We start from the raw sequence: 13,198 nt of genomic DNA, 5'->3' as shown, positions 1-13,198 counted from the left end.
TTCCGGGGAACGATTGAGAGGCTCCACGATCCGCCATTGCTGTAAAAAAGTGGTCCATTGGAGTGAACGGAGATGACGTAAGTCTCAGTCTATACGGCGCTGGGTTTGTCCAGCGAAGCGGAGAGAATACTTACTTCCGGGTGTAAAATTCTCTAAAGCAAATTAGCTGCTCCGACCCTCGGTCCTGACGGACTCCAACTTGTGTTTATTAATCAAACAAATAAATACACATAAGGATACTTATGTGTTGTTGAGTAAATAATAGTGTGTGGTTTAGAAAATAATACAAAATTAGAAGGAAAAAATGATGAAACAATAGATTTCAGTATTCTGAGCCCCGACTCTCCCCATAACTGACGGCAACAAAAGTCCTACATTATTCAATTAAAATAAAGTAAAAACAATAAGTGTGGCTTGATATTGAGTAAGAAAAAGGTTGATAAACGCGGTGAGAATGGATCTGCGGAGAGCATTTCGCCGCGATCCCAATGTGTCTATTACCAACGTTCAGGGAACTCTATGCAAGTCGGTGACGGGGAGGGGCCCTGACCGTCCGTCAACATGTGACGGGTTGGGAGTGAGAACGTGTTGCTGTACAGCAAATCACCTCTGGCTGGAAGAGAACTCTCTGCTCCATAGTTTCTCTCTTCACTGTACATTTGACATATTCAGTGTAATATTTAATATTCCATCTGTCACATAGTTATGTAAATATAATACCTTGCATATCTTGTTATTGCTCATTTGTAAATTCAACATGTATATTTTCTTCTTTATTTCTTGTCTTTTTATTTGTATTGTATAATGCCATGTGTTTTAATGCTGCTGCAACGCAAAGATTTCCCAAATTGGGATCAATAAAGTTCTATCTTATCTTAAACCAACAACCAGTGTTCCGGATGAGGATCATCTCTTTACAAAACTATTCAAGCGCTAACCCATATTGTTACTTCTAAATGAATTTATTTCCAAACGCATTATAATGCAGTGTGATGTAAACAACAAAAAGTACCACAGACGTATGCTTAATTTATATGTATTCATCAACCAACCACATCAATAACATTGTTTTTAAAACAATAACATGGTCCTCTCTGCAATGGTTTACTTATGTGTTTCACCACAATACAAGTAAAAGGCCACCATAAGGGTGTATGTCTTGACTCTAGAGCGTCGGGGTTAGTCTAACATGAAAAGCATGGACAACAGAACATAAAATCAAGTTATGCAAACGGTTATAACATACAGTATTAAGAAATCATACAACACAACCATTTTTTTATGATTTAACTATGTATATTAAACATGTACATTCTATGTGTAAATCAAATATAACAATTTATAACAATGTATTATTTGGTTTTGAGAACAACAATGAGATGATTCACCAAATAAACTATTTGTTGTTTATCTCAATGTCCCTAATTATACATCCTAAAAGACTGTGCATTGTACATGTTGAAAGACCTCCTGCTCTTGGACAATGATGTGCTCACCAAGTTGTATGGTAACCAGCAAGATATACTTGGAGATTTAGGAAATGTACATTCTAGTGTTTCAAAAAGGATCAAAAGTGAATGGTTCATTGCTCAGGATGCATTCCAGGGACGCTGAGCATTTTCTTCAATACAATTTAAGTTGTGTACAAGTGAAATGTTTGGCCTGATGCTGCGGCATAGGGAAAAGTCATATGGTCAACATATTCAAGGGTGATCTTCCATTGAGGAGTATGAATACAATCTCTAAATATAAAGTCAGTAAAGTATTTACATTTCTGATAGCACATCAAGTCTTGGCGGATATTCGTGCTTGAGAGCAGCAGCAATCTGGGGAAATACAGAGAAACAAAAAAGAGGGGCAGATCAGAAACCAAATTTGATGTTTTTGAATACACAATGTATGTTTAGCATTAATGAATACAAAAGTAACAGCAACATGTCTAGGTTGACGCTAAATCAACAAAGATACTGTACATTAATTCATAAGTAAATTACCTAAATTATGTTTCCTTCTTCATCTTCACTGGTGTCTGGACTGCTTAGGCCACTTTGACTTTCCTCTTCATGTTGAAGGAAACAAGCATCAGGACCTAAAGCAGTCTTGTACTGCTGCAGTACCACATGCAACCTCTCTAACGCCTCAGCATGCTTCCTTCTTAGGGTGCACCCAAGTCCTCCATTCCCCTTGTCTACATCTGAAAATACACAAAATATTGTTATATGGACATACTATAAAGTAAGATTGCTTCACGAGGCCAGAGCACTTCAATGGAGTATATTCTCTCCCATGTACATATAAAGATGATTGTCACTGTCAAGGGACTTCATTATGTAAAATGGCCGGGTCGAATGGGCAAAGGCCATTATACTCCATCCAATTTCTGTGACCAAGAATGATTTGGGCTGACTTTTTTTCCTTTAAAACTCATACTTTACAAGGTAGGTTAAGTTTTGCTTTCAACTTACCTTCCTCAGCCACCTTATTTTTTAGAGCAACTGCCATGTTCTGCAACCATGTGCAATGCTGCGCCATCTCCCACAATAGGATGCCTTTCTCCTCTTGCAGTCTCCGTGTAAGCATGACTTGATCAAGTATCTTTTTCTTGGCTGTAAAGTTAGCTAAAATCCAATCACAGTTATGTATATACATGAATCACATTTTCATTATAGCATAACAATAGGTTTAAAACTCCAAACATGTACTTTCAAAATAATCAAATGTATACACAATAAGAAAACTGAAGATATACCCTTAAACTAAATGAACGTTCTAACACTCTACATGATATGTGCATAACTCAGCAAGGTATACCTTCATATAACAGAACTTCAAATTAATTATTATGAAATATCTGAAAACTGACCCATGCCATGAACTTCCCATGGCCACAGCGCGGACATGATGCTCCCTCCAGAGAGGGAATGCTCCACCGCAGCAACATCTATGCCTCTGGCAGAGTCGTGTACCAGCTGGTTGTACTTCAGTACCTCCTGATTAAGGCGCTTTTTGTCGTCTGCAAGCTTCCTTCGAAGTCGATGGCGGAGCTTGCTGCTGTCTGAAAAAGACATGAAGTAGTGGGATAGGGATATGTGACTAACTATATTTGCAAGTGCAAAAAATATATATAATTCAGTAGGTTGAATATGCAACCTAAAACATTATATTGTTATACCATTCTGTCGGTAAAGGGATTGCTTCCGCTGCCTCACACTTAGGTAAAGCCCCTCAATGCTTTGCTGCAGTGCTGTTTGAAGGATGTCTTCAGAAGTACCCGATGTTTCTGATGTTCCTGTAGAAATAATATTGGCAGTAAAATGTACTGTTACACAACACGTAACGGTTTTGAGAAACAAAGTTGTGCAACATATTTAACACCTTTTAACACAAATTGATGGTACAACTATGGAAACTGGAACATATCAGAGATAAACATGGACACATAGTTGGCTTGCTATTGCTTGAAGATTATGTCCTTGTCTACTGAAATCCAGTGAGGGTCCCATTACGTGGCATGAAAAATCAGCCTTATTGCCTTAAAATTGGCTGCTCTTTAGGATCGAATCTGTAAATTCAAACAGTCATGGACAATGATATGTAGCTGGTGTTATCTCGTCGTGCTTACCAGATCCCCATTCCTTCACGTCGGAAATCCACGTCGACACCATGTCATCTGAGACACAATGTAGCTCCGTCTTGAGTTCCTCAAGACTTGCAGTCTCTTCCAGGAGCCTCTTACTAGTCTGATAAACAGTAGACGATGGACATTTATCAAGATTAAAACTTGCTATGATTAACAACAAGCCATCTGCAAATGACAAAGGACACAACAACACCTTTAATAGGAGGCTCACCTTCACATATCTTGTGGAAAGTGCCTGATGAAGGGAGTCACCTTTTTTCCTGTTCCATCCCATTGCATGCACTGTGAGCATGTCCAGTCGTGCTTTTGAAAGCAATAATGAGGTTATGATTTGTCATCTAAAAAAGTATGCAATAATAGGGCAAAACCTTCCACTCACCTGCTTTGGACATGTATTTTGTTGTCAGGGCACAACGGGACAGGTAGCTGTTGACCTACTCCACCTCTTCCCCAGCGGTCATCCCTGCTCCCTCCTGGTTCTTCCCACTCCATATAATCTGATGGTAAAAGGTTGCTGGAATTGTTGTGCAAAGAGGCTACATACTACTATACTAAACAGTAGGCCTATAGCTTAGATATTTACTACTTCAGTATTATAAATATAAAAAATATAAATGTACGTGATACAAAAATATTTCACATACCTTGCATTTGGTAGCATGGGCTCGAGCATGCATTACAGTGAGGAATAGCTTCATGGTGGTCAGCTCCTGGAGAGCAGGAAGGACACTTGCAGCTTTCTCCATGTACGGCCAGTACTTGCAAGCCACATCCATGGCGAAGAACTTGGCTTTGGCTGGCATGAGTTCCTTTTGAAGGCGAATATCTCCCCCCTGTACATATTTAAGGCCTTCAAAAGAAACCCATGGCGACATACAGCCACCTCCATCCCTTCTTCATCCAGCTTCAAAGCCCTCCTTGACGTCTCCCTCGCTGCTGTCCACTGGGAGTCCCCACATGTGCCTCTTCCCTGGGTGTAAGACACACATATTATATCATGACAAATCAGTTAAAAGCAATGGAATCACGATCTACACCATTTGTTCTAATTATCTGATTTTGGAGTAGATGGTAACGAGAAGTAGCTGAATTTGAAGAAAGTCAGGGTCGGATATACATGGCTATTTTTGTGATATACCTATAAGGTAAAATGACGAATAAAAACTTGCATTTTTCAGTGATCTCTGTATTTTGTCGACAAATGCAGCCACCGCGCTGTCTTCTGCTACAAAGAGCCCATTAAAAAAGGCGCTGCCATCAGAACTGAAGAAAAAAAGATTAGCAAATATATCCATGAAATATAAACAGTAATCAAAAAAGTTAAATAACAACATTGTAAAAACAGCACCTTCCACTTCGCCGAAAGCGATACAGCTTCCTGTTTCCATCGGCAGAAACAGCTAACATCTCCGGCGTGCAGGCAGGGCAGATGAAAGGACCACCACAGCAGAGCTGGTCTTCCTCATACGAGGCATAGGAGAACTCCCGAAAGCTGCGCTGCAGTGCATCTCCGTTGACAGGTCCAGACTGGAAGATAATTACATATATTGCTGTGATTTTGTCTATTTACGGAAATGTTATAATGTATAATATGGTAAAGAATATTTACACTCACTCTTCCTCCACACTTTGTGCGATGCTCCAGCAGCTTTGCAAAGGCCTGTCTGGAGAATCCCGGAGAGATGACCTTGAGCTCGTCAAAGGAGCTCCGGAGGTCCAAGGTGTAAAGTGTGGAAATACTGACCGAAGCTGGCCAGTATCCACTCTTAAGGAGGACTTTCAAGTCGGGGGTCCACTGCTGCTGGCAAGTTTGACAGACATATAGTGGCAGATGCAAGTCATAAAGCCCTTGGAACAAGTAAATAAACATAATTAAGACAGATTTTACAACAGTTCCATCTACAAATAGTCAAAGATGAACAGATATTACATGAAGGTTTTACTCCAAGTGGAAGCACAATGCCTCAGCCCACAACAGTAAACATATAACAACAATTCAATGGAAATCCAAATATATATATATATATATATATATATATATTCGTTTACCATTGATGGTAATTAAAATCACTGGTTTGCCTGGTACCACAGTGAAGTTTGTGCCTTTACAGGAGCAGTTGGGTACCTTCACAGTTGGCAATATGCAAGCTGTCAAAAAAAAAAGAAAAGCACTAATTACCATTATATGCTGGCCGAAGAGACATGTGAACATCAAAATACAAGTTTGAGAGAGCATACCTTGGTCATGGGTGTCATATCCACCTTCCACTCTAACAACACACGTTGTTGGACTAATTAGTTTTAAAAAAACATTCATTAAACTGTCCCTGTTGTGGAGTGGCTGGTTCTTGTGATGAAGTACATCACAGTCTCCACAGAACCACTCCTCGGGGAGACACTCTACACCTTGGGAGGAAATACAAAATGATTCTAATATCCTAGAATTACTTTCATTTTCATGTGGCTTTTCTCTAGGTATCCAGTTTTCTAACATCCCAAAGGTCATGCATGTTAGCTGAAAGAGCAGGGCACTGAGCATTCATACTGAAAAATTACAATTAGGTAAAGTAATTTAAATAAAGGTAAATGTTATCTCACCTAATAACAGCCGGCTCGTGGCAGAGGCCACACAGGGGATGACCAACAGCCTCTTTTTCTAGAAGGCATTGTAGGTGGTCTGGTCTTGCTTCTTTCCAGCGCTCTGAGGCTTTCTGGTGCCGAAAAGACCAGGATGAGGCAGAGCTTTTTTGAGGCTCAGGAGGAGGACATGAGGAAAGAATGTCAGAGAGTCTCTCCATATTATTTTCTGTGAACAGAATGGGAAACTTTAACTGTAAATGACTATATTTAAGATGAACACTAAAAATCAAGGATCATTTCTTTGCTCAGTATGGAACTGGCCAATATCTTTACTGAATTACATTCCTCGTTCGAGTCCTGAACTGTCAGTTGTGTATAAGGTTATTTTCTCTCACTAACACAATTTATTTAAAAATTGATTTTAGTTTTAAACTTAAAGCCATTTTTGTGATTTACCAAATTCGTGTTGTGCTGAAGGTTCAGTACGCAGAACCTCCACACTGGAAGACTGGAAGTCCTCAGTCGGGGGGGATGTGACTATAAAACATCACACAGAGGGTTAACAACAGATAACTGATGATTTGTATTATCTACCTATTGTTTAAAAGCTTGTGAGATTAAATAAAGCATAGTTCTTATGACACCACAGTGGGAATGTCTCCGACTGTAGTGTCCCTATGCGTTTATATATTGGAATTATTGTAGACCCTCAACAAGCAATTACTGTGTTTTAATTCGATTTTCCAACCATTTACTTAGTAAATTCATAAAAATGTAAAATAATTGGGATTTCAACCTGTAGCTGAGCCTTGGCGTCGCCCTCCACGCCTCCCTCTCGGCTTGCCACGTCCTACACAGCCCCTTTTAGGGGACTGTAAAGTGTCTCCTGCAGAGCGGGCCCGTTTCCTCTCCTCAGCTGCTTTCTGTGACCAAGTAACAACTCATGTAAGGTTGATGTTGCTGATAAACTGATACCATATGACAGTGGACAAATAAAAGTAAATTCATTCACTTGAAGAACTTTTTTGCTTCAAGTTTTTCCTACCATATAAAACTAATGAAGTAAAACAAGTTGAACAAGCTTTATTTAGTAAGCCTCTGCCCCCCATGTTGTAATGATGAACCGTTTTGCAAAGGCCCTATACATTGATCCAAAATCCAGTTACTCTTGGCCTGTTCAGCATTTTTTGGATAACAGATAGTGCCAAATTCAAGTGGGAAATGAATGAGGTCATATGGGTTAAAACACCAACCTTAGCTTCAGCTAGCATGTGTTCATGCTTCAGCTCAAGAGCCATGCGTTTCCCTTCTTTGGATGTGGGATTATTGGGGTCTGGGTTGTGTTTTGTTGACATTGCGACACAGACAGCCAGCCAGCCAGACAGACAGACAGACACAACAGATATGCAACAGCTGCTGTATGAGACAAACAGAGATAGAGAGACAGATTGTAAGATTGAGATGGATAGATGAAGAAATAGATAATGAATGATAGAAAAAGATAGAGACAATAACTATAAGAAAGGTAGGTAGATAGATAGAGAGATTGATTGAGTTTGGCTCTTAAAAGTGCCATTGGTTTTATGATGGTGTAGATCAGTGTATGGGTTTGTGGTGTGGGTACAGGAGCTGCAGGAGAGAACAGAAAAAGTGAATTATGTAGTGAAACTAGTTTTTTTAAATGCACATTGTGACGGTTTAACTACTTTAGACAGACTGAGTTCATTTACGTGTTTCCTGTTTCATACGCGTAACAAGCACATGGACGTGGACTATGCCCCTCCCCCCCAAACATATATAAAAATGTCGGCCAGCGTTAGTACTGTCACGTGTAAAACAAAAGCGATTAAGATAAAGTATAACTCACACTTCAACACCGACGTATGTAGCCGTAATTAAGACAAATATTTTTCACACACCACTTATGAGCTGATATAAATGTAGCTAAACTAGTTTAAGCTTATGTTGAACGTGAGCTAGCTAGCTAGCCGCCCGCAAGAATAATTTCACATTAATGTTGCTTTGCTGATTATGGCGAAAGCATTTCTCAGACTTAGAACAGTTCAGTATGTATGATGAACCATGCGAGTAAAGGCTTAAAAAAAAGCCCTAATTATTCAATCTAAGCAAAACATGTATCAGACTTTAGTGACCCAACTTACTTTGTCAGAGGATGGATCGCAATGCCGGTGGCAGCGTCTTTGGCCAATAGGTGGTGCTCTGAATGATGTAATTTCCTGTACCGATTATACAATAAAATATTAATACATTTCCTATATTTTGACACGATAACTCTTTAATAACCTAAGTAGCCTATGGACAAAAACAAAAAAGTATATATTGCCTTATAAAATGCAGAAAAGTGTAAACATCTAACATGATAATAATAAATAAAAAATAATGATATCTTAAACCAAAATAAATCAAATGGAAAATTAACCGACAACAACAATTTAACATAAATAAAACAAGGATTAAAACAAGGATACGTTTGACTCAATGTTTTGTAAAGTACCCGTTATGGTTAAAAAAAATAAAATAATACAGCTTCCAGCTTCCCGGGACACGAAGAGGAGACACGAACAATTCTTCCACTTGAAATGCGTTTAAACTGTGTCAGAGAGATGTTTAATCGGTTCATTTTAATTGGTTAATAATTGGTGTTTAATACTGGCAACTTCTAATTGTTGGGGGGGGGCGGCGTTCGATCCAGTTTCGATTCCGTAACCTTGGCGCACTGCCATTCCAACATCCAATCACGACTTGAAGTTTAATCACGGGGACTGTAGTCCTAAACGATAGCTGGGGATTATGGGTAGTGTAGTGTCTTCGGCCATCCTAAACTCGATGATGCTCGAAATTTCTCTGAAAGGCCTACGTCTGTTTCCGGTTATTTTTATTTTGAAATTCAGTTCCTGAAGGACGGCAAAAAAGCTCGAGATTATAGAATTAAACAAATAAATAAAAACAAGGATAATTGTGTGTTATTGGTGAGTAAATAACAGTGTGTTATTTTGAAAAGAATAACAAATTAGAAGGAAAAATTAGCCCCATTAATTTTCCTCACAGACAGCAACAAAAGTCCGAAATTATACGATTTTAAATAAAAGCAATAATGGTGGCTTGATATTGAGTAAGAACATGTTTTTATGAACCACACAGCTTCCGGTCTTCCTATAACACGTAATGCCGTGAGACTACCAACAGAAATACATTGCTTTTAAAATCGTGCTGTGCAACACGAAAAAAAAAGGGGAAAGACTACCAATAGAAATACATTGCTTTTAAAATCGTGCTGTGCAACACGAAAAAAAGGGGAAAATCGTGTTGGTGAACACGAATCAATAGATTAAAAATCGTGTTGGTGAACACGAAATGTCGTGAGACTGGGTTGGATATCTTGGTTCATACAAAACACACTCTGCACAGTAGGCAAACCACCTGTAATGGATTTTACAAGTACATTCTGTTGTACAACAGTTGTGTTTCATCTGGGTGTTGAGAGATGTATCCATAGATCTCTTAAAGAGCCTGTGACACGATTTTCCCCCATCATCCAAACCCATCAATTTGAGTAAATATTGTCCCCTTGAAAACCGTTACTTGGGGACCTCCGTGTCGCCTGTCAGCGCAACTTACATGATGCCGTTTAGACAATATAATAATAAAGGGCGGTGTCGGCTGTCAGCGAACCGATCCGGCCTTTCTGCGCGACTATCACTCAAATGCGGGACATAGTCTCAATGTGTGGGACGCGGGACAAATAATAAAAATGCTGTGTCTGCAGTCCCGCACAGTGCGTGACGCCTGGTCACCCTACACACACAGTTCTGCCCCTCACACACACACGCTTCAAATCAAGTTGCATAAATGCTTGATCTACGTTTTTATTATAATTACTGTGAAATCTGCCAATTATGTTTTCGTCATTATTACAACAAACACAAACTTGCAACTGATAACACTGGCAATGATTTTAGGTGTATTAGACTATTAAAAAAAGAAATCATGCTTCAAATAAGTGGGGGTACGGCGTACCCCCGCGTCCAACGCCCACTACACCACAACTACAAAAAGCTAAGGTTTGTTTTCTCATCAGGAAATGCAGACCGGCTCAAACAAAAGATTTTTAAATCATCATCCTCACGATCATTTAATGTATCATATGTTTATATCACATCCGACGGGAGGAAATTCAGCAGCTCTCACTACCGATTTTTAATCCTAATTTAATCATCATCTTCACCACGATCATTTATGTTTATGTTCGCCGAATTGACATGAAAGCACTGACAAATATGAATATACTGTAGTCAACTTCATTAAAATGTTATTAACGTGCCTAAACTCAGTAATTCACCATTTCTACGCATGACAACACACTTTGTCCGTGTTTGGCTCTCTCGCCGCACAGTGAAGCGTTCCCGCATTGACGTCACTTCCGGCTTCCCCCAAAACCTCAAAATGAGTCGAAGGAATTTTCCCGCGATGTTCGAAATTATTGATATTTATCGGAACGGTATCGCTTTTTCTTTTTTAAACTGACGGTTCGAGATTACTAGTAGCCCACTATTTCATTGCACAACAGTTGTTGGGTTCGTGTCACAGGCTCTTTAATGTTGCTCTCAAAGTGCACCAGATTGATGCTTTTAACTTCAATATTAAAAGAAAAATCTTCCCGGGGGAACATCCCCCTGGACCCCCCTAGAGGAGGTGAGGTCCGCTCCCCACTCGTGAAAAAAATAGCACTTTACCCCTGCTTATATCCGTGAGCTCATTATCGAGCCTTCATTGTGTCGCGGGTGTACTGTGTGTTTGCGTGTGCGGAGTGTTGCAGTAGAACATTCAACTGTAGCGCCCCTGGTGCTCGCGCTTTTGTGCATGCTCTATAGTGCCCTTAATAGTGTTCACTGGAGTCCAGCACCTAAGGAACCCCACTCAAAATACCTTCCCGCGCCTCTGATAGAGTGCCACAGTGACGCGTCCTAAACCCCGGAAATAAGCTGCGCATGGATTCCTTAGACAAAAAAGCAATGCAATTTCTCCATAGGATTTTGGAAAATAGCTCGAAATAAGGTCTGTGGTTGACACACATTGTAGAGACGGATAATTTTGTTCAGTCGGATAATCTCCACATGTCTACCCTACTTTTATAATTTTTGAATCTCTAATCGATAGATTTATGATCGATGGTTTATGATAGGGTTTTAGGACGCGTCACTGTGGCACTCTATGACATGAATTCAAATTGAACATGAATTCATCTCAATGAAAATTGCCCCGAAAAAATTATAAGTTACCATATTTTCAAAGTGATGATTTTTTAGGAAATATTCAAATTGTCGACCTTAATATGAATGCAAACCCTAAATGACATTGGAAACTAAATTATGCAACAATTTATTTTAGAGTTAACCTTAAGGCATCACTGAGCATCTTTTGAAAGTTTGGGATGATAGCAAATTCTAAAATGTAGCCCTATTGTACGGGACACATGAGAGAAGTAAACAGTAAACAGTCTCAGTCATGCTAGCTAGACTGCATTAGCTAAGATTAGCCTTTAGCAGTTCTGGTGTTTTTTTGTAACGCTGGCAAAGCAAATTATTGAATTGGACGGTAGGCCTACATTTGATTTATTATGTTTTCAAATTGTCATTTTTGAAAGAAAACTATATTGCTTGTAAATCGTCCACGTTTCAAGGAAACTCCTTTAGAGGAAACATGGGAGAGATTTAGCCTTTGAGGGAGGCAGAAAGTTTGATACAGTGTATTTCGGGTATATTCATTTTCATGTCACCTTATATATTCATGTGTGGTAAATTTGAAGGGACAAAGTACATTTTTACTCTTAAATATAGAGAGGTTTTTTCATATATTCCTGAAAACGATGTCCCATTTTTAGTAATAATAGATTAGTGCAATAGTCTTTTCTTCCACTTTTATGTGTAATCAAAAGGGTGTTTTTTTTTTGCTATTTGTGGGTAGGTATAAAACAAATGACCTGTGACCTCTGCCTTGCAGTTTCCAGACATCTGGAGAGGCCCTGAGTCTCTGGCTTCCCCTGTTAATTGCAAAAACCATTATTGATTAACCCAAAGGGAGATTTGCCTCAGATATAATGCAGTTCAAGTCTTGTTAAATTAATGATAATTTCCTGTATACCCCAAAAGAGGCCTTGAGAATTGGGTCACACAGTAAACGAGACCATAGTCCTTTGTTCTCATTTTTAAATGTATTCATTCCAGATAGCTGACTTTTAGGTGAGAAGAAGGTCAGGGAAGACCTTAGGGCATGGGAACAGTTAACTTCTGTTGGTTGACTGATTCTGTGGCCGTCATGGGACGATGGCGTTTGGATATTTACAAGTATGGCTTTCATAAAGAAAAACAGGTGACATTTGTATGATGGGCTGCATAGGGATAATGTGTGTGCGTTTTGTCAAAGAGTCCTCTGTCATGACTCCAAATCATTGATTGGGGGACTGCCTGAGGGCAGAGGGACAGAAACACACACACGCACAAGAGATGAAGCAACAGATGGAATCGACAAACTGCTGACTCACTGCCTGGGGTCCCGCCCAGGAGTGAAACCGGCCAATGGAACACTGCCAACTCACTGGCTAGCTCGCTCAGAAGTGAACTCGCCAATAACAAATAGCTAAGGAGGAGCAAGCGATAAAACTCCTCCCCACCTGTGTATAAATGTTGTTTATTTTTGATGCTCGGCGCTCTTGTTTTGACTGGGCGTTCCTGAGAAGTGTCTCACGCGGTGGTAGAACCTGAGCCCGGAGTACTCTGCATTTTGAAGCTGCTGTTGCAGAGTGCTTCGTGATTAGGTGTTGTATGTTTTACCATTAAAAGCAAATATTATTGTTTAACCCTTATCCTGGTGTTTTGAGTTTTTCCTTCTTTTGAGAACCCGCTCATACAGGAACGGCGCGGAGCAGAGGTTCTGCCCCAACACCTTGCATTTTTTATT

At 39.6% G+C, this 13,198-nt stretch overlaps 1 protein-coding gene across 6 annotated transcripts; it reads right to left on the bottom strand.

The window, feature by feature from the left end:
* Positions 1-1,005: 1,005 nt before the first annotated feature.
* Positions 1,006-12,274, bottom strand: LOC307015568 (uncharacterized protein). Of its 6 annotated transcripts, none has more exons than XM_079644263.1 (19): positions 8,383-8,541; positions 7,474-7,849; positions 7,017-7,143; positions 6,677-6,757; positions 6,239-6,446; positions 5,879-6,046; positions 5,690-5,788; positions 5,256-5,488; positions 4,989-5,167; positions 4,810-4,903; positions 4,285-4,610; positions 4,020-4,137; positions 3,852-3,943; positions 3,623-3,740; positions 3,173-3,289; positions 2,864-3,055; positions 2,466-2,606; positions 1,995-2,194; positions 1,006-1,826 (listed from the first exon to the last, which is right to left on the bottom strand). In XM_079644263.1, exons 12-18 carry the CDS (start codon positions 4,030-4,032, stop codon positions 1,995-1,997), a joined length of 873 nt encoding a protein of 290 aa, XP_079500389.1. In that variant the 5' UTR covers positions 4,033-4,137; positions 4,285-4,610; positions 4,810-4,903; positions 4,989-5,167; positions 5,256-5,488; positions 5,690-5,788; positions 5,879-6,046; positions 6,239-6,446; positions 6,677-6,757; positions 7,017-7,143; positions 7,474-7,849; positions 8,383-8,541; the 3' UTR covers positions 1,006-1,826. The 6 variants fall into 6 exon arrangements, with proteins under 6 accessions (XP_079500389.1, XP_079500388.1, XP_079500385.1 ...); XM_079644262.1 differs by having other exon boundaries at positions 1,009-1,826; positions 2,466-2,618; positions 8,383-8,537; XM_079644259.1 differs by lacking the exons at positions 1,006-1,826; positions 1,995-2,194; positions 2,466-2,606; ... (3 more) ...; positions 3,852-3,943; positions 4,020-4,137 and adding an exon at positions 12,229-12,274 and having other exon boundaries at positions 4,291-4,616; positions 8,383-8,457.
* Between the last annotated feature and the right edge of the window lie 924 nt (positions 12,275-13,198).

This window comes from Notothenia rossii (genome assembly GCF_949606895.1).
Source record: "Notothenia rossii genome assembly, chromosome: 8".
Classification (NCBI taxonomy): Eukaryota; Metazoa; Chordata; class Actinopteri; order Perciformes; family Nototheniidae; genus Notothenia; species Notothenia rossii.
This window is presented reverse-complemented; position numbering and strand designations above follow the sequence as displayed.

Bases quoted from the DNA above. Each gene is read 5' to 3' on its own strand.
- LOC307015568 (XM_079644259.1), bottom strand. From the start codon at position 5,957: ATGAATGTTTTTTTAAAACTAATTAGTCCAACAACGTGTGTTGTTAGA. The intron at 5,489-5,689 runs GTAAACGAATAT...ACTTGTTCCAAG, and splicing joins GATTTTAATTACCATCAATG to GGCTTTATGACTTGCATCTG. The intron at 4,904-4,988 runs GTGCTGTTTTTA...TTTTTTCTTCAG, and splicing joins CGCTTTCGGCGAAGTGGAAG to TTCTGATGGCAGCGCCTTTT.